General features: G+C 50.2%; 1 protein-coding gene across 3 annotated transcripts in view; it reads right to left on the reverse strand.

Moving 5' to 3' along the window:
* Window positions 1-14057: 14057 nt before the first annotated feature.
* The window catches only part of AKAP1 (A-kinase anchoring protein 1), a 32866-nt gene continuing 27924 nt past the window's right edge, over window positions 14058-18999 (reverse strand). For all 3 annotated transcript variants that reach the window (XM_035026775.1, XM_035026777.1, XM_035026776.1), the window contains exons 7-11: window positions 17852-18002; window positions 17328-17395; window positions 15976-16049; window positions 15679-15741; window positions 14058-15102 (exon numbers count right to left, since the gene is read on the reverse strand). In XM_035026775.1, coding sequence (XP_034882666.1) covers window positions 15028-15102; window positions 15679-15741; window positions 15976-16049; window positions 17328-17395; window positions 17852-18002 — 431 coding nt within the window. In that variant the 3' untranslated portion in view covers window positions 14058-15027. The remainder of the gene's footprint in view (window positions 15103-15678; window positions 15742-15975; window positions 16050-17327; window positions 17396-17851; window positions 18003-18999) is intronic.

Here is an 18999-nt window from a genome sequence, read left to right on the forward strand (position 1 = left end):
CCTGGACAGGTCTCCCTGTGCTGCAGTAGGCCCTGAACTACCAACACACGGAGAAATGAACCCCGCAGTCCTTGGGGCTCTTAAGGAATGAGGAGAAGCCTGAGAAGAGAGAGAAACGTCTTGCAACTCATGGCACGGGGCGGGGGGGGTGGGCACGTTCGAGATTTTCGTTTGAAGGTCAAACCCAAACATCCTTCCACAGGCGGCTGGATAAACAGTGTGGTATATCCATTCAAGGGAACACAGCACAAAAAGGGAAGAGCTGATGCACGCACCAACATGGACGAGCCTCAAAGTGTGCTAAGCACAAGGAGGCAGGCAGAAGAGAGTACATCGCATGATTCCATTTACAGAAAACACTAACTAATCGACAATGACATACGGCAGATTTCTGGCTGCCTGGGGACGGGGTTGGGGAGGGACAGGGGGATTATGGAGGGACTCAAGTAAACTATTGGGGGTGACTGCATATGTTCATCGTCTTGACTGTGGCAATGTGCTCACCTGGGCGTTCGTGTCAAAATTTACCAAGTTGTATACTTTAAATACGTGCAACTGACCATATGCCAATTATACAGCAATAAAGTTGAAAAATGTAAGTGGACTAAGCACCCCAAATAAAAGTTAGAGATGGCCAGAGTAGGGAAAGTAAACAATTTGACTTTGTGTCCCAAGATTTTACTTATATAATATTTTATGTATGTCCATAAGTTACACATATTTAAAACATTCTTACACATTCTATATTTTATGTATAATTATATACATGATTATATACTACAATGTGTGCTTTTACACGTGTTATACTTGTATTATGGGAATATATTTGGTTTTGATATCTTTTGTTTTTTAAGTAGGCTCCACACTCAGCAAGGAGCCCGACATGGGGCTTGAACTCACAACGCTGAGATCAAGACCTGAGCTGATAGCAAGAGTTGGACACTTAACCGACCGAGCTACACAGGCACCCCTAGCTTTTATATCCTTTAAATTTTATCTCTCTTATGTGACTTTTTTACATTTATAAATATATTTATACATACTACATATAATTTATTCATATTGTATGTGAATAACTTTGCATTTATACATTTTATATATTATGAATATATTCGTGTGTGTGTGTGTGTTTACACAGAGAATCCCAAATGTCAGGTCTCTCGGCTCCCTAACGGGTAACATTGATCCATCCGATTGCCCCATTCCACAGATTCCCCAAGATTTCTCCAAATCCCCAGCTGCTTAAAGTTCCAGGCTTCCAGCCTCCCCTGGTTCTGGCTCTCAGCCCAGTCTCCTGGATGTGGCTTTATGGACGCCCTGACATTGGTTCACAAATGAGACACACACCTCTTCTCCCTCCCCACGCCCTAAGCAACTCAAATACAAGGCTGACGCCTAAAAATCGAATTTTCCATGAAGACTCAGGAGTGACATGGGCACTTCATGGCAAACAGTTTCAATGACAGGGTATTCCTTGGGCCACCCTGGTTGAGAAGCTGGGGAGGGGGAGAGTGGGCATTCTCCTTGGCCACACCAACCCAGCCCTCCTCCCTCCCACCTCCTCCCCTCCCGCCTCCTCTCTCCCCTTTGCACCCTCCCTGCTGGACCATCTTCTTCTGTGCCCCAAATTCTCTTCAGAGGAGGCCCGTCCTGCCTCCTACACACACAGACAGGTTTGTAACTACCCATGCAAATGTATCCGTGGGCTAACCCAAAAAGCAGCACCTGAGATTGGCAAGCTGCCCCTCCGGTTCCTTTCTCCCCTGCCCACGCCCCCGCTCCTGGGACATGGGGGCTCAGAACCCCCGCCTTGCCCCCTCACGCTCTGACGTGTCTTTCCATCCTGTCCGAAACTAGGGCTTGGTGTCCCCAGTGCCCCCTCTGGGGGTTGCGTTTGCTGAGTAAGGAGCAAGCCGGCTGGTACGGAGGCTGAATAAACAGTCGGTAGAAGTTAACTTGAACGTTCAGGGAGAAGAACAGAGGCTTTTGACGTGAGCTGGGGAGGGAATCCTAATTGCCAGAGAGAGAGAGGAGGGCCAGACGCCTGGCGCGGGGGACACGCGACGCGGGATGTTGGCGGTGGCTGAGACAGGCAGGTGTGCAGCTGACGTGGGAAGCAGAAGGGCAAGAATTCTAATGGAATGAAGACACTGTTGGGAAGGGGAACTGGGACTGAGAGAGGGGAGGCGGGCGAGGGGTCCCGGAGGCAGCCAGCCGAGGACATGTGCCAGGGCGGGGGTCCCAGCTTCTCCCCGCAGCCAGGCTCAGAAGGAGAGGGTATTTGGGAACAGGGGTCTGGGTGGCAGGTGTTTTGATGGTGGCATCCCCCTGCAGATGGAATTGCAGCGAGGGAGCCATCCTGGGGTGGTTCCAGAGGATGAGCAGGGAGTAGAGGAGATGGGCAGTGGGGTCTTCAATGTGGAGGAAATGATGGGCCTCCTGGACCCAGAAAGAGGGGGAGACCCCATCCTGCGAGAACTCGCAGAAGCAAAGATGACCAACTGGTTTGAAACTTCTACAAATCTTATCCTCATGCCTACCCCATGTGGCAAGCTAAAGGGCACAAATAATAAACAAAATATTTATCAAGTGCACCCTAGATGCCAGGAAATTCACATCTAATTCCTACTATTGGAGGTGACCCTAGTTTACAGATGTGCAAGCTGAGGCCCAGAGAGGTTAAGTAACTTCCCTGAGATCGCACAGCTCTTAGCCTGTATGCCAACCCAGAGACGTCCATGTATGTAGACTGCCTTTGAAGTTGGGAGGTTTCAGTCTTAGTGCACATACCCGTGGTCAGATACATCGTGTTCAAGGGCCTAAAACCCAGCAGGATATGTCCTTTTTACCATATGACCTCATACCTGAACTGCCAGATCTAGCCCGGATCCACCAGAGGCGAGACGAGCACCACCTGTCCCAGACTTCCCCGCCACTGGCGTGAGCGACCTCCCAACGGCTCCACACGCATTTTCTCCAGCTCCACCTGAAGGCAACTCTGGCACAGATGGGATATAAGGAAGATCCCTGACACAGAGGCGTGAGAGGCTAGAACCCAAGACAAGGTAAGAGTCATGGAAACCTTTGGGGCATTTCATCCTGTTAACTGAGTTTCTGTGGTATCTGCTTAAAGGCAAATGCCCTCAATCATGTATTCACTCAACCAAATATTCTTGAGGGCTCTGATGTTCTGGGTCCTGTTTCACATGCTAGAGTTACAGAAATAAGATACATGCCCTGTTCTCGAGGGACTCACACCACCAGGAAGTGATGTCCCAGCAGCAGGACGAGGGGTGTGCTCTGGGGATGAGCTGCAGCTGGCTATCTCCCACAGGTGGGAGGTGGGGGGTGGGCGGTGAAGACAGGAAATACTTCCTGGAGGAGGGAGCCTTGGTGTGTTAGGGGAAAAGAGGAGAACCAGCAGGGGACACAGCCCTTGCTGAGGCTCAGAGGGGAGAGAGGCAGAACTTTCGACCGTCTGCAATGACAGGGGGTTGAAGGTCAAGGGTGGCAGGGAGCTGTGGGCTCTGGAGGCCCACAGGGTTCTGGAAGACTTTCTAGGTGGCATCAGTGATCTCCCCTGAGGATGGTGAGAATGGCCGGTGCCCCCACCCAGCCTGGAAATGGAGCTAAAGAAAACTTCCCCTGAGAGAAATGGAAGAGACTCCCCAGGCCCTTTGACTGGGTCTGCCCAGGCTAGTCCACCAGGATCTGAACTTGGGCAACTCAAATACATCTTCCGGAAGGTAACTGCGCCGGACCACCTCCGGATGCCCCTGAAAACCACAGGAGGGACGCACCGTGTCCCTGTTGCCGAGTTGCACCGTGTTCTCTATGTACCTCAGGTCCGTGTGCATGCATAAATATTCATAGCTGGAAAAACAAGGTGACAGTCCTTTCCTGCTCCGGAAGAAACCACAGAGGGCACCTGGCTTTCCCGTCCTCCTGCCTTTAAAGGCTGTGTCAGAGCCCAGGAAGGACTACACCTTCTAAAACCGGGCTTCCTTAATTTGTTTAACAAAAGACATCTCCATGCTCTGTGGCCTCTTAATTTCCGTAGATGTTAAAGTGCAGAGAATTAAAGAATCAATGACCAATTAAGGAGGCACTGGCAGCTTCTGGCCAAGACCATATTATTTATTTATTCAGCCAGCCACACTCATTTTTAAAGTGCCAACTTTCCATTTTGTTTCTGACATCAAAAATAAATCAAACTAAACTGTATACGTCATAGCTGAAAAAAATTATTTGCATGATGCATTGCAAATGCATCTGAAGGCTCAGTAGCCACCTGCAAAAGAAATTTTTGTGTCAAAAAAAAGATATAAATTCATTCTGGCACTGGATGCCCCTTTGGGTACATATAGGATTGAAACGATAGAAGTAAGATTTTAATTCACTAGTGATTTTTCCACCTACTCTCGAGCTTCTTTTTGATTTCTGAGCATCCATTTTCTTGGATTGTCCTGGGAGGGTTGCAAAGGTTTTAGTCCATTAACACAATGGTGCTTTGGTGACATGTCAGAATGGGCAGAGGTAAACAGCCATAGTGGGGACATCGGCTGGCCTTTCTCTGCTCCTGGTCCTGGCCTTCCATCCAGAGTGGGGGTTACACAATGACCCCCTTTCTCCTCCAACCAAATGACACCCTTTGACATGCTTTACCTTAAAAGAAATGCAAATTTGCCACCTAGTCTCTTGTCCCTTAACTGCTCCCCGAATTGCACAAGCCCTGCCCAAATTTGGACAATTCGGAGTTGTTCCTGCGATGGGTACCTTCACTCTCCCCTCTCCCCTACCTCCCCCACATCCCCTTTCCCCCTCTGCCCCCAATCATACCTCACTCCCACCCTCTCTCCAGCAACCCCTCAATCCCACTTCCTACTTACATCTACCTACCCAAGCTACCCCAAGGTCGACTCTAGGACAGTGATTTCAAACAACCGTGTGCACCAGAACCACCTGGATGGCGTGTTTAAAAAGTTTCTGATTCAGTGGGTCTGAGGTAGGGCTTGAGAATTTGCATTTCTGGTAAGTTCTGAGAATGAGACCATACTTGGAGAACCACTGTGGAGGCAGTTGTAGGGAGGGTGTCCTTCCAGAAACTTGTGATATTGCGCCATCTAGTGGTCAGAGGCCACAGTGGCAACGATTTGTACAGGGCAAATTCCAAGACCCTGAAATTCACCCCTCCCCACACACCAAGAGCTTCATGGCTTGAGCGCAGGGTATTCACTTTTGTTATCTCTACCTTCTTGGTAAGCTTTTTGTTGAAATTAAATGATCTCTTTTCATCCTCGGAACAACCACAGGGCAGAACTGAGACTGAAATCTTTTGAGGCCAGAAACGACATGGTGCAAACAGATTTTGGTGTTTGTCCTCCAAATGCTGCTCAATAAATTGAATCTTTTTTTTTTTTTAAGATTTTATTTATTTATTTGAGACAGAGAGAATGAGAGACAGAGAGCATGAGAGGGAGGAGGGTCAGAGGGAGAAGCAGACTCCCGCTGAGCAGGGAGCCCGATGTGGACTCAATCCCGGGACTCCAGGATCATGACCTGAGCCGAAGGCAGTCGCTTAACCAACTGAGCCACCCAGGCGCCCCAGCAATTTGCATTTTTAACAAGCACTCCAGGTAAGCTCTGAAGCAAATGGCCTGAGCCCCAACTTGAGAAACATTATTGGAAAGAGCGTAACCTCCTCTCATGGCACTCCTCTACCCAGGGCTGCCCCATAAACGATAGGAGCCACGAGGGATGTGCACTTACCCACCAGCCACCCTTTAAGAAGCAAAAAGAAACATGTGTGACCGATCGCATCTTTTGTAATCCACTATAACCAAAATGTTTCATTCTCTCTCTTCAATCATGCTTTTTCTCACAAAGTGTATAGTTTAAGCTTACACCACCTCTCCATCTGGACAAGTCATGTCTCAAGCGCTCCGTGGCCACATGCGGCCAGTGGCCACCACGTTGGACAGCACCACTCTGGATGCGTTGGAACTGGGAGTGGATGGAAATGTTCTATGATCTGCACTTAGGCATCATTTACTGAATGCTTTCCACCGGGCCCCGTGCTAAGTGCTTTCCATGCTTTATGCCAGTGGTTTCATGCCAACCCTCTTCGTCCTCTTGAGACAGGATGCTAGGAATCATCCATTGCATGTCTGGAGGGCCCAGAGGATTTAGGAGGAAGAGCGTGATGGAGACTGAGCTCAGTCGCTGCAGGTACTGAGGGCTCTGGCGGGAGAGATACTGGGGCGAGGCTGGAATCCAATCAGCAGGGAGGAAGTGGATTCAGGGGTGGGGTGGGACTGGCCTGGAATCACACATCTGGTTAGACAGCATTCATAGTGGCAAGCAACAGAAATGGATTAGGGATTGCCTGGAAGGTCACTGGGCAAAGCAACAGGACAGGAGCCGGAAGGGCAGCTGGGCAGGAAGAGCTCAGAGAGGTCTCTCTCTCAAGCAGGATTCTCAGTTCCAGAAACACATCAGCGTCACCTGGTGAGCTTTTTTTTTTTTAAAGATTTTTTTTTTTTTTAAAGATTTTATTTATTTGACAGAGAGAGAGATAGCGAGAGCAGGAACACAAGCAGGGGGAGTGGGAGAGGGAGAAGCAGGCCTCCCGCCAAGCAGGGAGCCCGATGCGGGACTCAATCCCAGGACTCTGGGATCATGACCCGAGCCGAAGGCAGACACTTAATGACTGAGCCACCCAGGCGCCCGGTTGTTTTTTTTTTTTAAGATTTATTTAAGTAATCTCTACACCCAATGTAGGGCTTGAACTCTCAACCCTGATTATCAAGAGTTGCATGCTCTACCGACTAAGCCAGCCAGGAGCCCCCCTGGTGAGCTTTTATAAATCTTGATGTGCAAATAACTACTGAGTCTAAACATAATCCGGCCCCACGGCCCGGCCCAGGAGTCCTCCTCCCAGATGCAGGCCCAAGAGAAATGAATATATACATCCACCAAAAACCTAGGAGTGAGTCGGAGCAGCTTTATTCATTCCAGCCCCAAAGGGACACCTAAATGAACACTCATCAAAGAACGGGTAGAGAAGCTGTGGTATGTTCATGCAGCAGAAGACACATACCTTCTCAGACCTCGAGGCCGGTGGAGGGAGCAGGATGCAAGAGTCCTTGCTGGATGATCCCATTCATTCAAAGTTCCAGAAAGGCAAAGCTAATCTTACAGAGGTCAAAGAATAGTGGTCACTGGGGAGAGGGTGCTGGCCAGACAGGGCATGAGAGGAACTCCTGGGGTCCTGGAAACGTCCATCATCATCTGACTAGGGTGACCCAGGTTTATCTGTGTAAAAGGGCATCACGTCCTACCCTCAAGAATTATGCACTTTATGTAGTTTAACATACGTGTCATACTCCAAAAGTAACAATTCTAAAAAATGTTATCTCAACTCCCAAGCTGCGGCCCAGCCCAGTGAAATCTGCATCTCAGCCCAGTGAAATCTGCATCTCTGAGAATGGGTCTGGGCACTGGGAGTTTCGAAGCGATTCCAGTATGCAGCCAGTTAAGACGCTACGGCCCCAGAACGGCACTTCTGCCAACCTGCAGGAGCACATAAATCCCCTGGGGATCATAGGCAAAGGAAGAGTGGGTTCAGTAGGGTGGGGCTTGGGATTCTGCTCCCAGATGCTGCCAGCACTCTGGGACTGTGGACCACACTCTGATACCCAAAAAGGATCTTCCTGGTCTACCCCAGGTTCGTGCCCACCCTGTGTGAGCGGAGGGTTCTGTGCTGGACTGCCCTACCAGGAGCAAGGCTTCTACCAGGAGGGAGTCTACAAGACACAGAGCTGCCCACCGCAGACAACCTTAGGGACCCTGAAGATTCTGTAATTCTCCAAGTCTAAAGAAGTCACGGTTGGCAAGGAGGCAGGAAATACTAAGGCCGCATTTAAGTTTGATTAAATAGGGCCAAGAATGCAGGAGTGTTCATAGTGGGGAGGTCAGCGAACTTCTTTCTGTAAAGGACTAGGTATTTCTGACCTTGCAGGGTACACAGTCTCTACGGCAGGTCCTCAAGTTGGTGGTTGTAGCACAATAGACAATATGCAACCCAACGCCCGCGGCTGTGGGCCAGTAACACTGTATTTACAAACACAGGTCTGGTTTGTGGCCTGAGGCTGACGCGGTGCTGTCATTTGTGTGTGTGAGGGATGGGCCCTCTCGTAGAAGACACGAAAAACTACATCATCTCCCTGGAGATGAAACGTGGGGGCCTGGGGGACACAGCAAGGAAACCACCTTTCACTGATTATCCTTAGATATCTTTGGAATCATGAATTGTATCACCTATTAAAAAAAACGAGAACAAAAAGATAGGACTTGTACACATGATGTATTTGCAGACAGCCTCCTGTGAAGATGTGCGTCCTCCTTTACCATCTCTTTCTCCAAGTGTCCCCCGAGCCAGAGCTACAGGACAGCCCCCATCTTGGTGGGAGGGTGGCCCCCACCACCTTCACCTCTTTCCTTGGCCTTCTCTTCCTTCAAGGTGGTGGAGGCCACCTCCTGCAAGGAGCTTTCCCAGAAACACGGGAATGCTAGCCTCCCTCATCCCCCCGTCAACATGGCCCCTTTGGCCACCATGAGAAGCAGAGGTATCACATGCACGTACGTAAGAGCAGAGTCTGGGGTCTGGGGTCTCGAAGGCCCGAGTCCCAGTCCTGGAGCTGCTGATCTGTAGCCTGTTTCCCACCTCCCCAGCGGTTGCCAGGATCCCCTAAGGAAGTGAGGGAAGGCACCTCCACAGGAAAGCACCATCTGTGTAGAGACCACCGAGCCACCCTCCCCAGGGAGAGATGCTTCCCTACGGGCCAGTGTGTGTCTCATCCTCACGGGCCCCTCGCAGGAAGCTTGGCATACAGCAGGCACTCAGTGGAGAGAAAGACATCAGTGGGAGCAGGCAGAGCTCCTGTCACCAAGCCAAGCTGGAGAAACATAAGAAATCCATCCCAGGTCGAGGTAGGAGGTGTCTGCCTCCCGGGGCCTTCCAGGGCTTCTCAAGAAAATGGTATCTGCCCGACCAGATGTCAGCTGGGCCTATTTCTAGCAACAAACAGCCAAGATCTCGCCTAGATAATTTGCTTTGTAAAAATACGTCAGTCAGCCTCATTAACAGGAATCTTCAGGAAGGCTCTTATTTACAGAACAAATAGGTCTAAAGGCAAAGTTGGGAAGTACCTCTGTGTTCATCTAAGTCACCCCCGGGTTTTACGGATGCGGGATGGGGGGAGAGAGGGTGAGACCCTTGCCCCAAGCCCCACGGCCAGAGCTCTAAGTCCTCAGAGGAAAAGTCAGGGGCCCAGAACGAGGGACCATCGATCAGCACAGGCTAGAACAGGCTGCAGATAACACACCACCTCAACCTCAGTGACTTAGGACACACTTGCTTCGCACACCTGCATCCATGGGGGACTGGCCGCAACCCAGCCCTTTGTGGTCTTCGCGCCAGGACGCAGGTGCACAGACTAGGCCCACCTGCAGCACAGCCATGGCTGGGAGGGAGAGAGCAAGTGAGTCTACCTTGGGCCCCGCACTGCCTCTACCCACCTTTCACGGACCACGCCTGAGTGCAAGAGTACAAGGATGCACAATCCTACTGCAGGGGACGGAAGACGGGATTTTTGGCAAGGTGACCTTCACTCCAGCAGAGGTGCTCAGCCTAGTAACCTGCTGCCATTGTCAGGACAAAAAGACAGAAATGTTCAGATGTACAAGGTGCTCTGAAAACCAAAAAAAGTCAAAGTCATAGTCCAGACAAAAGTGAATCAAAATAAAGACCTCAGGAGCAGGTGTGTAAGAAATAGTAGGAATAAAGCTGGTGAAACAAAGTTGGCGAAAATGTTTCCCGGTAACGTGACTGAAGTTTAATGTCACCATTCTAAAACTCTTGAGATAGAAGCATATCTGAAAAAAGTTTGGCATTCTGAACTGGATTCTAGATGATTCTAACAAAACCCAGGAGACAGAGAAAGTGTGTGCATGCACATCTGTAGAAAGAAAGGCAGAAATCTTTCTGCTGAGTTTCCCTTTTGGGGAGAAAGGAGGAAATATAACTACGTGACATTAAGAGAAACATAAATTCAGAGTTACTGGCGAATAACTGATATCCACTGATAACACAGAAACAAGATGTTAAATGCTAAATTTAGGGGCACCTGGGTGGCTCAGTCGGTTAAGCGTCTGCCTTCGGCTCAGGTCATGATCCCAGGGTCCTGGGATTGAGCCCCGTGTTGGGCTCCCTGCTCAGCCAGGAGTCTGTTTCTCCCTCTCCCTCTGCTCCTCTTCACCCCCGACTCCCTGCTTTTGTTCTCTGCTCTCTCTCAAATAAATAAAATCTTTTAAAAAATAAAAATGCTAAATTTACTACAGGGAAAAGTTCTGATCAAGCAAATGAAAAGCAAAAAAAAAAAAAAAAAAAAGGCCTAAAACCACCCCAAAACAAAACAGAAAAATGAACTAAATGGCAAATAATATTGCAACGGTGACTACAGTGAACAAGTCAGATTCACCTACTGACCTCTTAGATTTCGCTAAAAGAAAAAAAATTCTAGGGGCGCCTGGGTGGCTCAGTTGGTTAAGTGACTGCCTTCGGCTCAGGTCATGATCCTGGAGTCCCGGGATCGAGTCCCACATCAGGCTCCCTGCTCAGCGGGGAGTCTGCTTCTCCCTCTGACCCTGCCCCCCTCATGCTCTCTCTATCTCAGTCTCTCTCTCAAATAAATAAATAAAATCTTAAAAAAAAAAAGAAAGAAAAAAATTCTAGCAGTGTGCTGTTTATAAGCCATCCATCCACCTCATTAAATGACAGAAAAAAAATACAAAATTTAAAACAAAAAGCACCAAACAGAATACCAAAGATATTTCACATTGATGAGAAAATATCACCCATGAGCTTTTGCAAACCTAGCAACACAACAGCTTTTTTCAGAAGTTTCCGCTTAAGAAGAACAGGAAAGCATGACAATACCAGAAACTTTTAATGCACTTTTCTTGGGAATGGACAGAAAGTACAGACAAAAAAAAAAAAAAGTGGAGGGAGAGGGCAAGAAAGAAAAACTAGATATGAATAATTTACAAGCTCAATTTAATATATTACATAAAACTTTATAACAAACCAACAACATGCATTATTTTTTTCCAAATGTTGGTAAAACATTCACCATGATTGCCTCTCAAAAAAAATTCATGCTAAAGGTCATCTGGAAAAATAAATATGCAAAGGAACCTAGAGCTTTTTGAATAAGATAAGGACAAACATCAACATAAGGCCGTCAGTACTGGTATGATGCTGATCGGTGGGACAGTCTGGTACCCCACAAGGTAGCCACCTGAGCACCTGGGCCGTGGTTAGTTGGCCCGACAGGCTGCAAGTGTAAAATATACACACAGGATTCCCCAAGACTGAGTATGAAAAATACTATAAAATCTCATTGATATTTCCAATGTGCATTACATGTTGAAATGTTAGGTTAAACAAACTATTAAAATTAGTCTCACCTGGTTTTTTCCTTTCTACTGAGGCTCCTAGAAAGTTTTAAATTACACACGTGGCTCACATGTTTCTACTGGGCAGTGCTGGTGTAGAAACAATCCAGATGTTCTCTTTTCTGTCCACATCCCTGATGACCTTTCCCAGTGGAGATTTTTCTCCTTTTCAGATCATCGAAGATCAAAACCATTCACTCTGGCCTAGATGCTACATGTTCTTCCTGGCTTTATTTACATTTCTCAAATTTTAATCTCTCATATAAGCCAAGTGATTGATCACCTCCTGCCGTGGTGTTTTTGCCATTCTCAGTTGTAAGACTGTTTTGCAGGCTGATGTTTTAATGACTGTCGCCTTTATATGGGGATGTGGAACAAAGCATGATCAGTGCTCGTGTTACTTCAGAGCGGCTGTGGTTGCGACCTGCCTTGGGACAAGAGTCTGGCTTTGAGTGTCCAACTGCAAACCACTTTCTAAGTCACCATCTATTTCCAGGATCAGTTTCTGCCTCACTGGGGTCTCATGAGGACCAAGTATCTCCTGCAAAACGGCACCCTGTCTTGACACAATAAGCTCTCCATCACTCCAGCTACTCATCTTGGTTTATCTTAAGCCTGTGACAGTTAAGGGACGTGTGTGAGGCTGTACCACGCGTAGCAGGAACCTGGGCCCCAGCCTCCATGCTGACACCCCGCTGGGAGCAGCCCCACTTGGCAGGGCCCAGAGGACCCGAGGGGAAGCAGTTGAAATAAACACCTGGAGTAAGAACAGGTTGGAAGTTCTAGCCTCCTGCACCAGCATTCCACCTGTCTTCCCCATACCCCCGGGCAGGTGACCAAGTCTCCCTCCAGGACCATGAGTTTTCAAAGTCATACTTAAGCCATCCCCCTGGATGGCCCAGTTAACTCAGAGCAGATGTCTAAAATACACTGGCTCAGAGGACTGACGTCCAGAATGGGGGAGTGAGGACCTCCATAAGCCTACCCCTCCATAAGAACAAGATTACCAGCAAAATGGTCAAAATCAACTTTTTTCCGAACTCTGTAATCTGAGAAGGGTTAATTCAAAGAGTACATGACCTTCTCCAACCTCTAAACTCACTTTACTCCCATATATCAAAATCTCCTTAAAGGGACCCATCCCTGAAGGCTAAGACTATAAGCCCTGAGCAGCCCACCTCCTCATCCCCAATGCCCATCTTCCCCAATCCTGGGGGCCTTGTCCAAGGGATCCTGACCCATCACCCCAGGAGCTGTCTCACTGGAAGCCCTTATCTTGTCTGGACCACCCTGTCCCCCACCAGGCACCAGAATTCTGTGGCTCCCTCCATTAAAACCTTTCAAGCTCCCAAAGGCCAAATCTGCACACCAGGCTTTGCGACTCTCCCCAAACTGGCTTGAAGGCTCCCACACAACCTTGTCTGCTCCAGTGGTACAGAGTTGTACAGAAAAAGCTGAGACTGGGTGTAACCCAAGCTGGCCAATGTCACTGCCAATTACGGCTGGGACTTAGGATGAGCAGCTCCGACCCCATAAGAGCTTGCCTTGGGCCAAGCTCTGTACGAGCAGGGGACACTCCCATGATTTTGCCTCATTGCCTTGAGGTTGGTCCCATGATCTGATCCTACAGATGAGGGAAACAGTCTGTTAACCACTCGTTACCCACGGCCGGGGAGAGTGGCTGCAGCTCTGTGGGAAGATTCCTTCAGTGTGAAGGAACCTTGGGCAGCCTCCACTCTCTAGAAACCCCGGTGGTGGGGGGAGGGGGGTAAGCTCCGAGACACAGGCCAAAGGGCCCAAGCCTGCCTTTGCCCTGGAGGGTCTGTTAAATCAAAATGTTATTCTGGGGCACCTGGGTGGCTCAATCAGTTAAGCAGCAGACCCTTGATTTCCGCTCAGGTCATAATCTCGAGCCCCATGTTGGGCCCCGTGCTCAGCAGGGCATCTACTTAAGATCCTTTCTCTCTCTCCCTCTTCCCCTGCCCCTCCCTCCTGTGAGCACAACCTCTCTGTAAAATAAATCTTTAGGGGCGCCTGGGTGGCTCAGTCGTTAAGCGTCTGCCTTCGGCTCAGGTCATGATCCCAGGGTCCTGGGATCCAGTCCCACATCGGGCTCCCTGCTTGGCGGGGAGCCTGCTCCTCCCTCTCCCACTCCCCCTGCTGTGTTCCTGCTCTCACTGTCTGTCAAATAAATAAATAAAAATCTTTAAATCTTTAAAAAATCAAAACTTCACTCTGCTCTCCCCATGTAGGCATATATTGTTCCTAGCACCGCAACAGAGGACATAACTTCAAAGATCGATTGAGAACACCCAAAGAACTGTGGAAATCAGTGCTTTAAACTCAGGCCTGGCTATCTGAGGCACTAGGGGAAGCCGGAGGAAGCTTGGCTGCCACCTTGTGGGGCAAGGAGAGGGAAAAAAATGGAAATTTCTGGCTAAAGGGGCTCCTTTAGACAGGGCCCCTCCACACTCACCACCACCTCACTCCCCACCCCAACCCTCTCACCCTGGAAGAAATGGACTCAAAGCTACAATGTATACAGTTCAAGATTTATATAAGTTACTTTCTTATGTCGGCACAATGCTAAAAGCCAGTCTAAAAAAAGAATCAAACACACCACAGGAAGGTAATTCAAATGAGTTGATTTTTTTTTTTTTTTAACAAATTTGTACAGGAAAAAAAAAAATCCCCGCTCACAATCTCTACCCTACAGTCGCCCTGTCCGATGTGCTGGAAGCCGCAGGGGCCCGCGGGGCGGCTCACTGATGATGTGTGGTGTGGAAAAATCTTCAGTTCCCTTTGTTCTCCAGTGTATCTTATACAAAATATTACATTTTTTTAAACATATATTTACAGAGTTTGCACAAATAGAAAATGGTTACAAATTACAACCAGGCTTGGCAAGATAACCATTCCCCTCCCCCACCAGCCAAGGCCGGAGGTCTGACTGCTTCGTATTTACATACGCATTAAAAAGTCTGCTTCCTAGGACCTAGATGAAGTTTATAAAAACTGGTTAAACATCATAAATTCGTTGACGTAAGCTGTACAAGTAATCAATACCAATTAGTGATTTCATGTCTTGATCCCTGAAGAAAGATTTTGAAGGAAAAGAAACCCTCTCAGGCAACACATCCCTTGGCCCGTCTGCTGCGGTTGGTTTGGTTCTGAATGAGGGGAGGAGGTGGGAAGGAAGACGGGAACAGAGGTGGTAGAGGACAACCTGGTTGAGACAGTTTTACTTTCACTCTTTTTTTTTTTTAAAGGCTTGGAACCAGGCTAAACTGACTGGCTTGTTAAACACCATCCTATGGCTTTGAAAGAACCCATGGTTCCTTCCTTGTCTGAGAGAGGAGACTTCTCAACATGACTACAGTGTGAAAAAAAGAAAAGACGACCTTCTGGGGAAGATAACGTTTGTTATTCTGATGTAACGTCTTTGCCTCAGCGCCAAGCCCAATTTCAACAGTGTATAAAGACTCCAGAAGCGTCTGTGGGGGACGGGGGTCAGAGGCTCGCGTAGTAGCTGTCTACCCACTGAGCAAGGCCTCGCTCCACCAGCGACCGGTTTATCAACACCGCCTAGAAAACAAAGTTCCCTTGAGAGCTTTACCCACTGCACCTCGGGGCCAGCTGTCAGGCCAACGAGGGTTCTCCCTCTCTCAGTCCCAGATGACCACTGCACACCCCAGGTACCAGAGAAGTGGGGGGTGGGGGACAGGACTCTTCTAGGCCAATGGGGGCATTTACTGAATGTTCTGTCGGCATGAAGGCGGGCTTTTCAGTACACTAAAGAAATCTAAGCGTTAACACCATGAAATGGGGTGGGGAAAACCCAGTGGACACAAGGTCCAGAAAGGCCTACGTCCAGGAAGGACCACTGACATTTTGTCGTGGGGCCTGTCCTGTGCACTGTGGGAGATTTAGCAGCACTCCCCGGCCTCTACCTGCCAGATGCCACCAGCATTGCTACCCCTGGCTGGGGCAACCAAAAAAATGTCTCCAGACATTGCTAAACGTCCCGGTGGGCGGGGGAGGAGGGTGCACTGGTCTATAGTTACATCCTCTGATTAGCTCAAGAGGACACAACGGCAGAATCAGCTCCCAATCAATCCATGACTACTGGCCAATAACTTAAAGGGAAAGAACAGAACCTACTTCATTTCCAACCACACTCCAGAGCTGAATGAGAGGAAGGCCAGTTGGACTGTAACTTGTCACCTAGAAAAACAACAGAAGAAAGCAAGCATGTTTAAAAGCTCCCCCCGCGCACGCGCCCCTCGTTAAAGACTGCTGCCCAACCCAGGGCCCCAGCCACAAAGGAGAAAGGAATTCAAAGGTCAGTTGCCAAGAATCCAAGATGCTTGGTAAGAGGCCGGGAGGCACTGCCCAAAAGCCAGGCAGGAGGCTCCTTAGACAGACCCTGGCCAGCCTGCCCGCCTCCCAGGCACACACCTGAGCCAGGAGCGCTGTGTTTCCGGTCATCTCGCTCATGGCTGCATCGGCTTCAGGTGAAAAGTGGTCATCATCTTTAAAAGGAAAAAGAAAAGCAGCATTTAGGCTTTCACGGAGGCAAAACATCCTTGTCGCTCACACAGCTTCCAGGGGTTTTCCGAGCAGATGCTGCCAGGGACCGGGGAACCGTCTGGAAGAGCCACCTGTGGCAGGAACGGAGGCCAGGGGCTCTAAGCGGGTACACTCAACAGGGGCTCTGCTACAGGTTGCTGCCAGGGGACAGGAGCAAAGGGACAGAAACTCTGCCTTCAAGGGGAACGCTGCCGCCGCCGCCAGCACCACCTAATCCGGGCGCTGCCCGGGCTGAACCTTCCTCCGGTGACACCTGACGAAGGTGGGGCCACAGAGCGCGGCGTGGGCAGTCCCCCGCTAGTGGACAGGGCACGGGGCGGCACTCTCCGTCGCCTTACACACTTAGGCACAAGCACAGAGCCGAGGCAAGAGGCGGCACGGATGGAGAGGCAGGGTCACAAAGGTCTGGGGAGGGCCTGGCGGAGGAGGGAGCGCTGCAGCTGCGCTTGGACAGACCGCGGAGATGGACAGAAATGGAGGGGACCACACAAGAGCAATACAGGAAAACAGAAGGAGGCTGTCACCCAGCGCTCGGGCGGCCCAGACTGCAGCGAGCCTGTAGGACCTCTAGCGCACGTCCCGGATGCAGACCAGAACAAGACGAGCGGACTATCACCTCCAAATACCAAATTCCACATCATGGGCAGCTGCAACTTGACCACTGTCCACATACCAGTTCCTGGGTTTATGTAATTCCTTCAGCCACCCCGAAGGACAGATACCATCCCATTTTCCAGAGAGTTTAGAAAACCGGCAAGGCCACCTTGCCCAGATCACTCCGCTAGTCCCCTCCGTCTGGGGACGGGGTCAGTCTAGGATACCGCACCCGTGAGTGTCAGCACGGTCCCCGCGGTGCCCCGGGCGCGGAGGCCCAGCCGAGCAGTGCTGCATGCCTCCACACCTACCCTCGGCCGTGGATGCTAGGACCCTGGCTCTCAGCTACATCCTGTGTTAGAAACCTCTCCAAGCTGGTGGCCTGGGGAAAGTCCAGAACGGCGGCCCTGGAAGGGTGGTCCACGGGCCAGCTGCACTGGTGGCATCAGCTGAGTATTTGTTAGAGAGGCACGTGCTTGGGCCTCGGCGCAGACCCATCCAGTCAAACTCTGACCGAGGCCGCGAGCTGTGTTAGCCTAAGTCCTCCGGGCACAAACGAAGGCTCTCAGGGAGAAAGACCTACTCTCAACCACGGTTCCCACCTTGCCAGGGGTCCCATCTGTTACCTGACAAGGGCATCACGCTGTCCAGAAGAACCTCTGCTCCCTGGAACGGCAGAGTCACAAAGTCAGATCTAGAAAGGCAAGGAAGGAACACTGTTTATGAACCTGAAGGCTGATTCCATTTCAGGCCAGTATTTACTTTGTGCTTTAGCGCTGTGAGCCCTCAGCAAACCCAAGACGAAGCCAAGCCGAGGCATACACGAAAGGGAGCAGGCCGCAGCTCCCAGCATGCCTGAATGCAGGCCTCCCCGCTGCAGCAGCTGACCTCAGAGGGACTCCTGGCACCAAGCTCCCAGAGAGAAGCCTGCTTCACTTCTGCCCTAGGATACCTGGGGGACCTCTGCCATAAGACGGGCCTTTCTAGCTGAGGCAAGTAGTACAGTCTGTTTCTATCAGACTCTGCTAAACCTGAGTAGGCAGCAGAAGAGTCAACCTATGTCCCAGGCTTGGTAAAACTGAGCCAGCTCTGCAGTAATCCCACATCCCGACACACGGGGTGTGTGCATGCCTGAGGAGCGCGGACCCACCGGATCTGCCGGAGCACGTCCACTTTCACTCTCTTGTATCCACCGTAGTCCACGTAGCGGATCTCCACTTCATTGCTTTCCTCATAGGAGGCCACCACTTGGGCTCGCCACCAAGCACCGTCCACACCGGGGGCAGCGCAGATGACTGTTACTGCAGGTCGGGAAGAGAGCGTGTGGATACTTCTGGCCTAGGGCAGGGCACCAAGGGTCACCCCGGTCGATGCTACCCACCTCCCCACATTACTTCTCAGAGGCCTGTGCCCCTACAGGGCCAGGAAATAGCCAGGAGCCTCCAAAGCTGCCCTGGAGCCCGAGACCGGCGCCAAGGGAAGGACCTGGACGTGGGAAATCTGGCCTCCCATGTATGCCACCCAAAAGCTCTCTAGACCAAAAAGCATTCTTCCAGATCCATTTACTCTGAAGCCTACTAAAGCCTGAGATGAACAAGGACTGACCAGAAGGAACCAAGTAAAATCCAAAACTCAGGGAAGGGGGACTTATATTCTTAAGGGAAAGTCCCAGAAAAAATCAAGAACCTCCCAAGTGCAGCAGATCTTGTTAGCCTGTTCCGGCCCATGGTGACTCTTAAATGATCAGAAGAGGACCCGTAGGCTTAAGGCCGCCTCTTCTAGCCTTTGCTTCAGGAAGGCGCCAAGAACACAGGCCTCCCAGGCAGCCAAGGCCAGGGAGCAAGTGCACCAGCAGTCACCTACCCCGCCCCACGGCAGCAGGGACAGGACACATGGAACTACGGGGTGAGCGCCTGCACACAGAGCTGACCACACCATGTCCTCACCCTGATCCTTAAAGGGAGCCCCTGGTTCAGTCCTCTTAGACCCCAGTTTGGTCCTCACTGATGGACTGAAGCAACGTTAAGAGACTCTGATGACAATTAAATCCTTATTTCTGCTACAAAGGTTTCCCTAAATCCTTAAAAGCCCATCAGGGTGCTCCAGGGTAGGAGTCCCTGCTAGGGGTGGGTGAAGAGACGTTCTGACATTGGATTCTTGCCAACAAGAGCAATAAGAAAAAGTGATAAAGCATACACTCCGAAGCACAACGGAGTTTAGAGCCCAGTTCGTGCTCAGGTATCACCTGGGCCAGCCATCTGACCTGAGAGCCTGTTTTCTCATCGGTCACATGGAGGT

This window comes from Mirounga leonina, unplaced genomic scaffold (genome assembly GCF_011800145.1).
Source record: "Mirounga leonina isolate KUSES-001 unplaced genomic scaffold, KU_Mleo_1.0 Mir_200, whole genome shotgun sequence".
NCBI lineage: Eukaryota > Metazoa > Chordata > Mammalia > Carnivora > Phocidae > Mirounga > Mirounga leonina.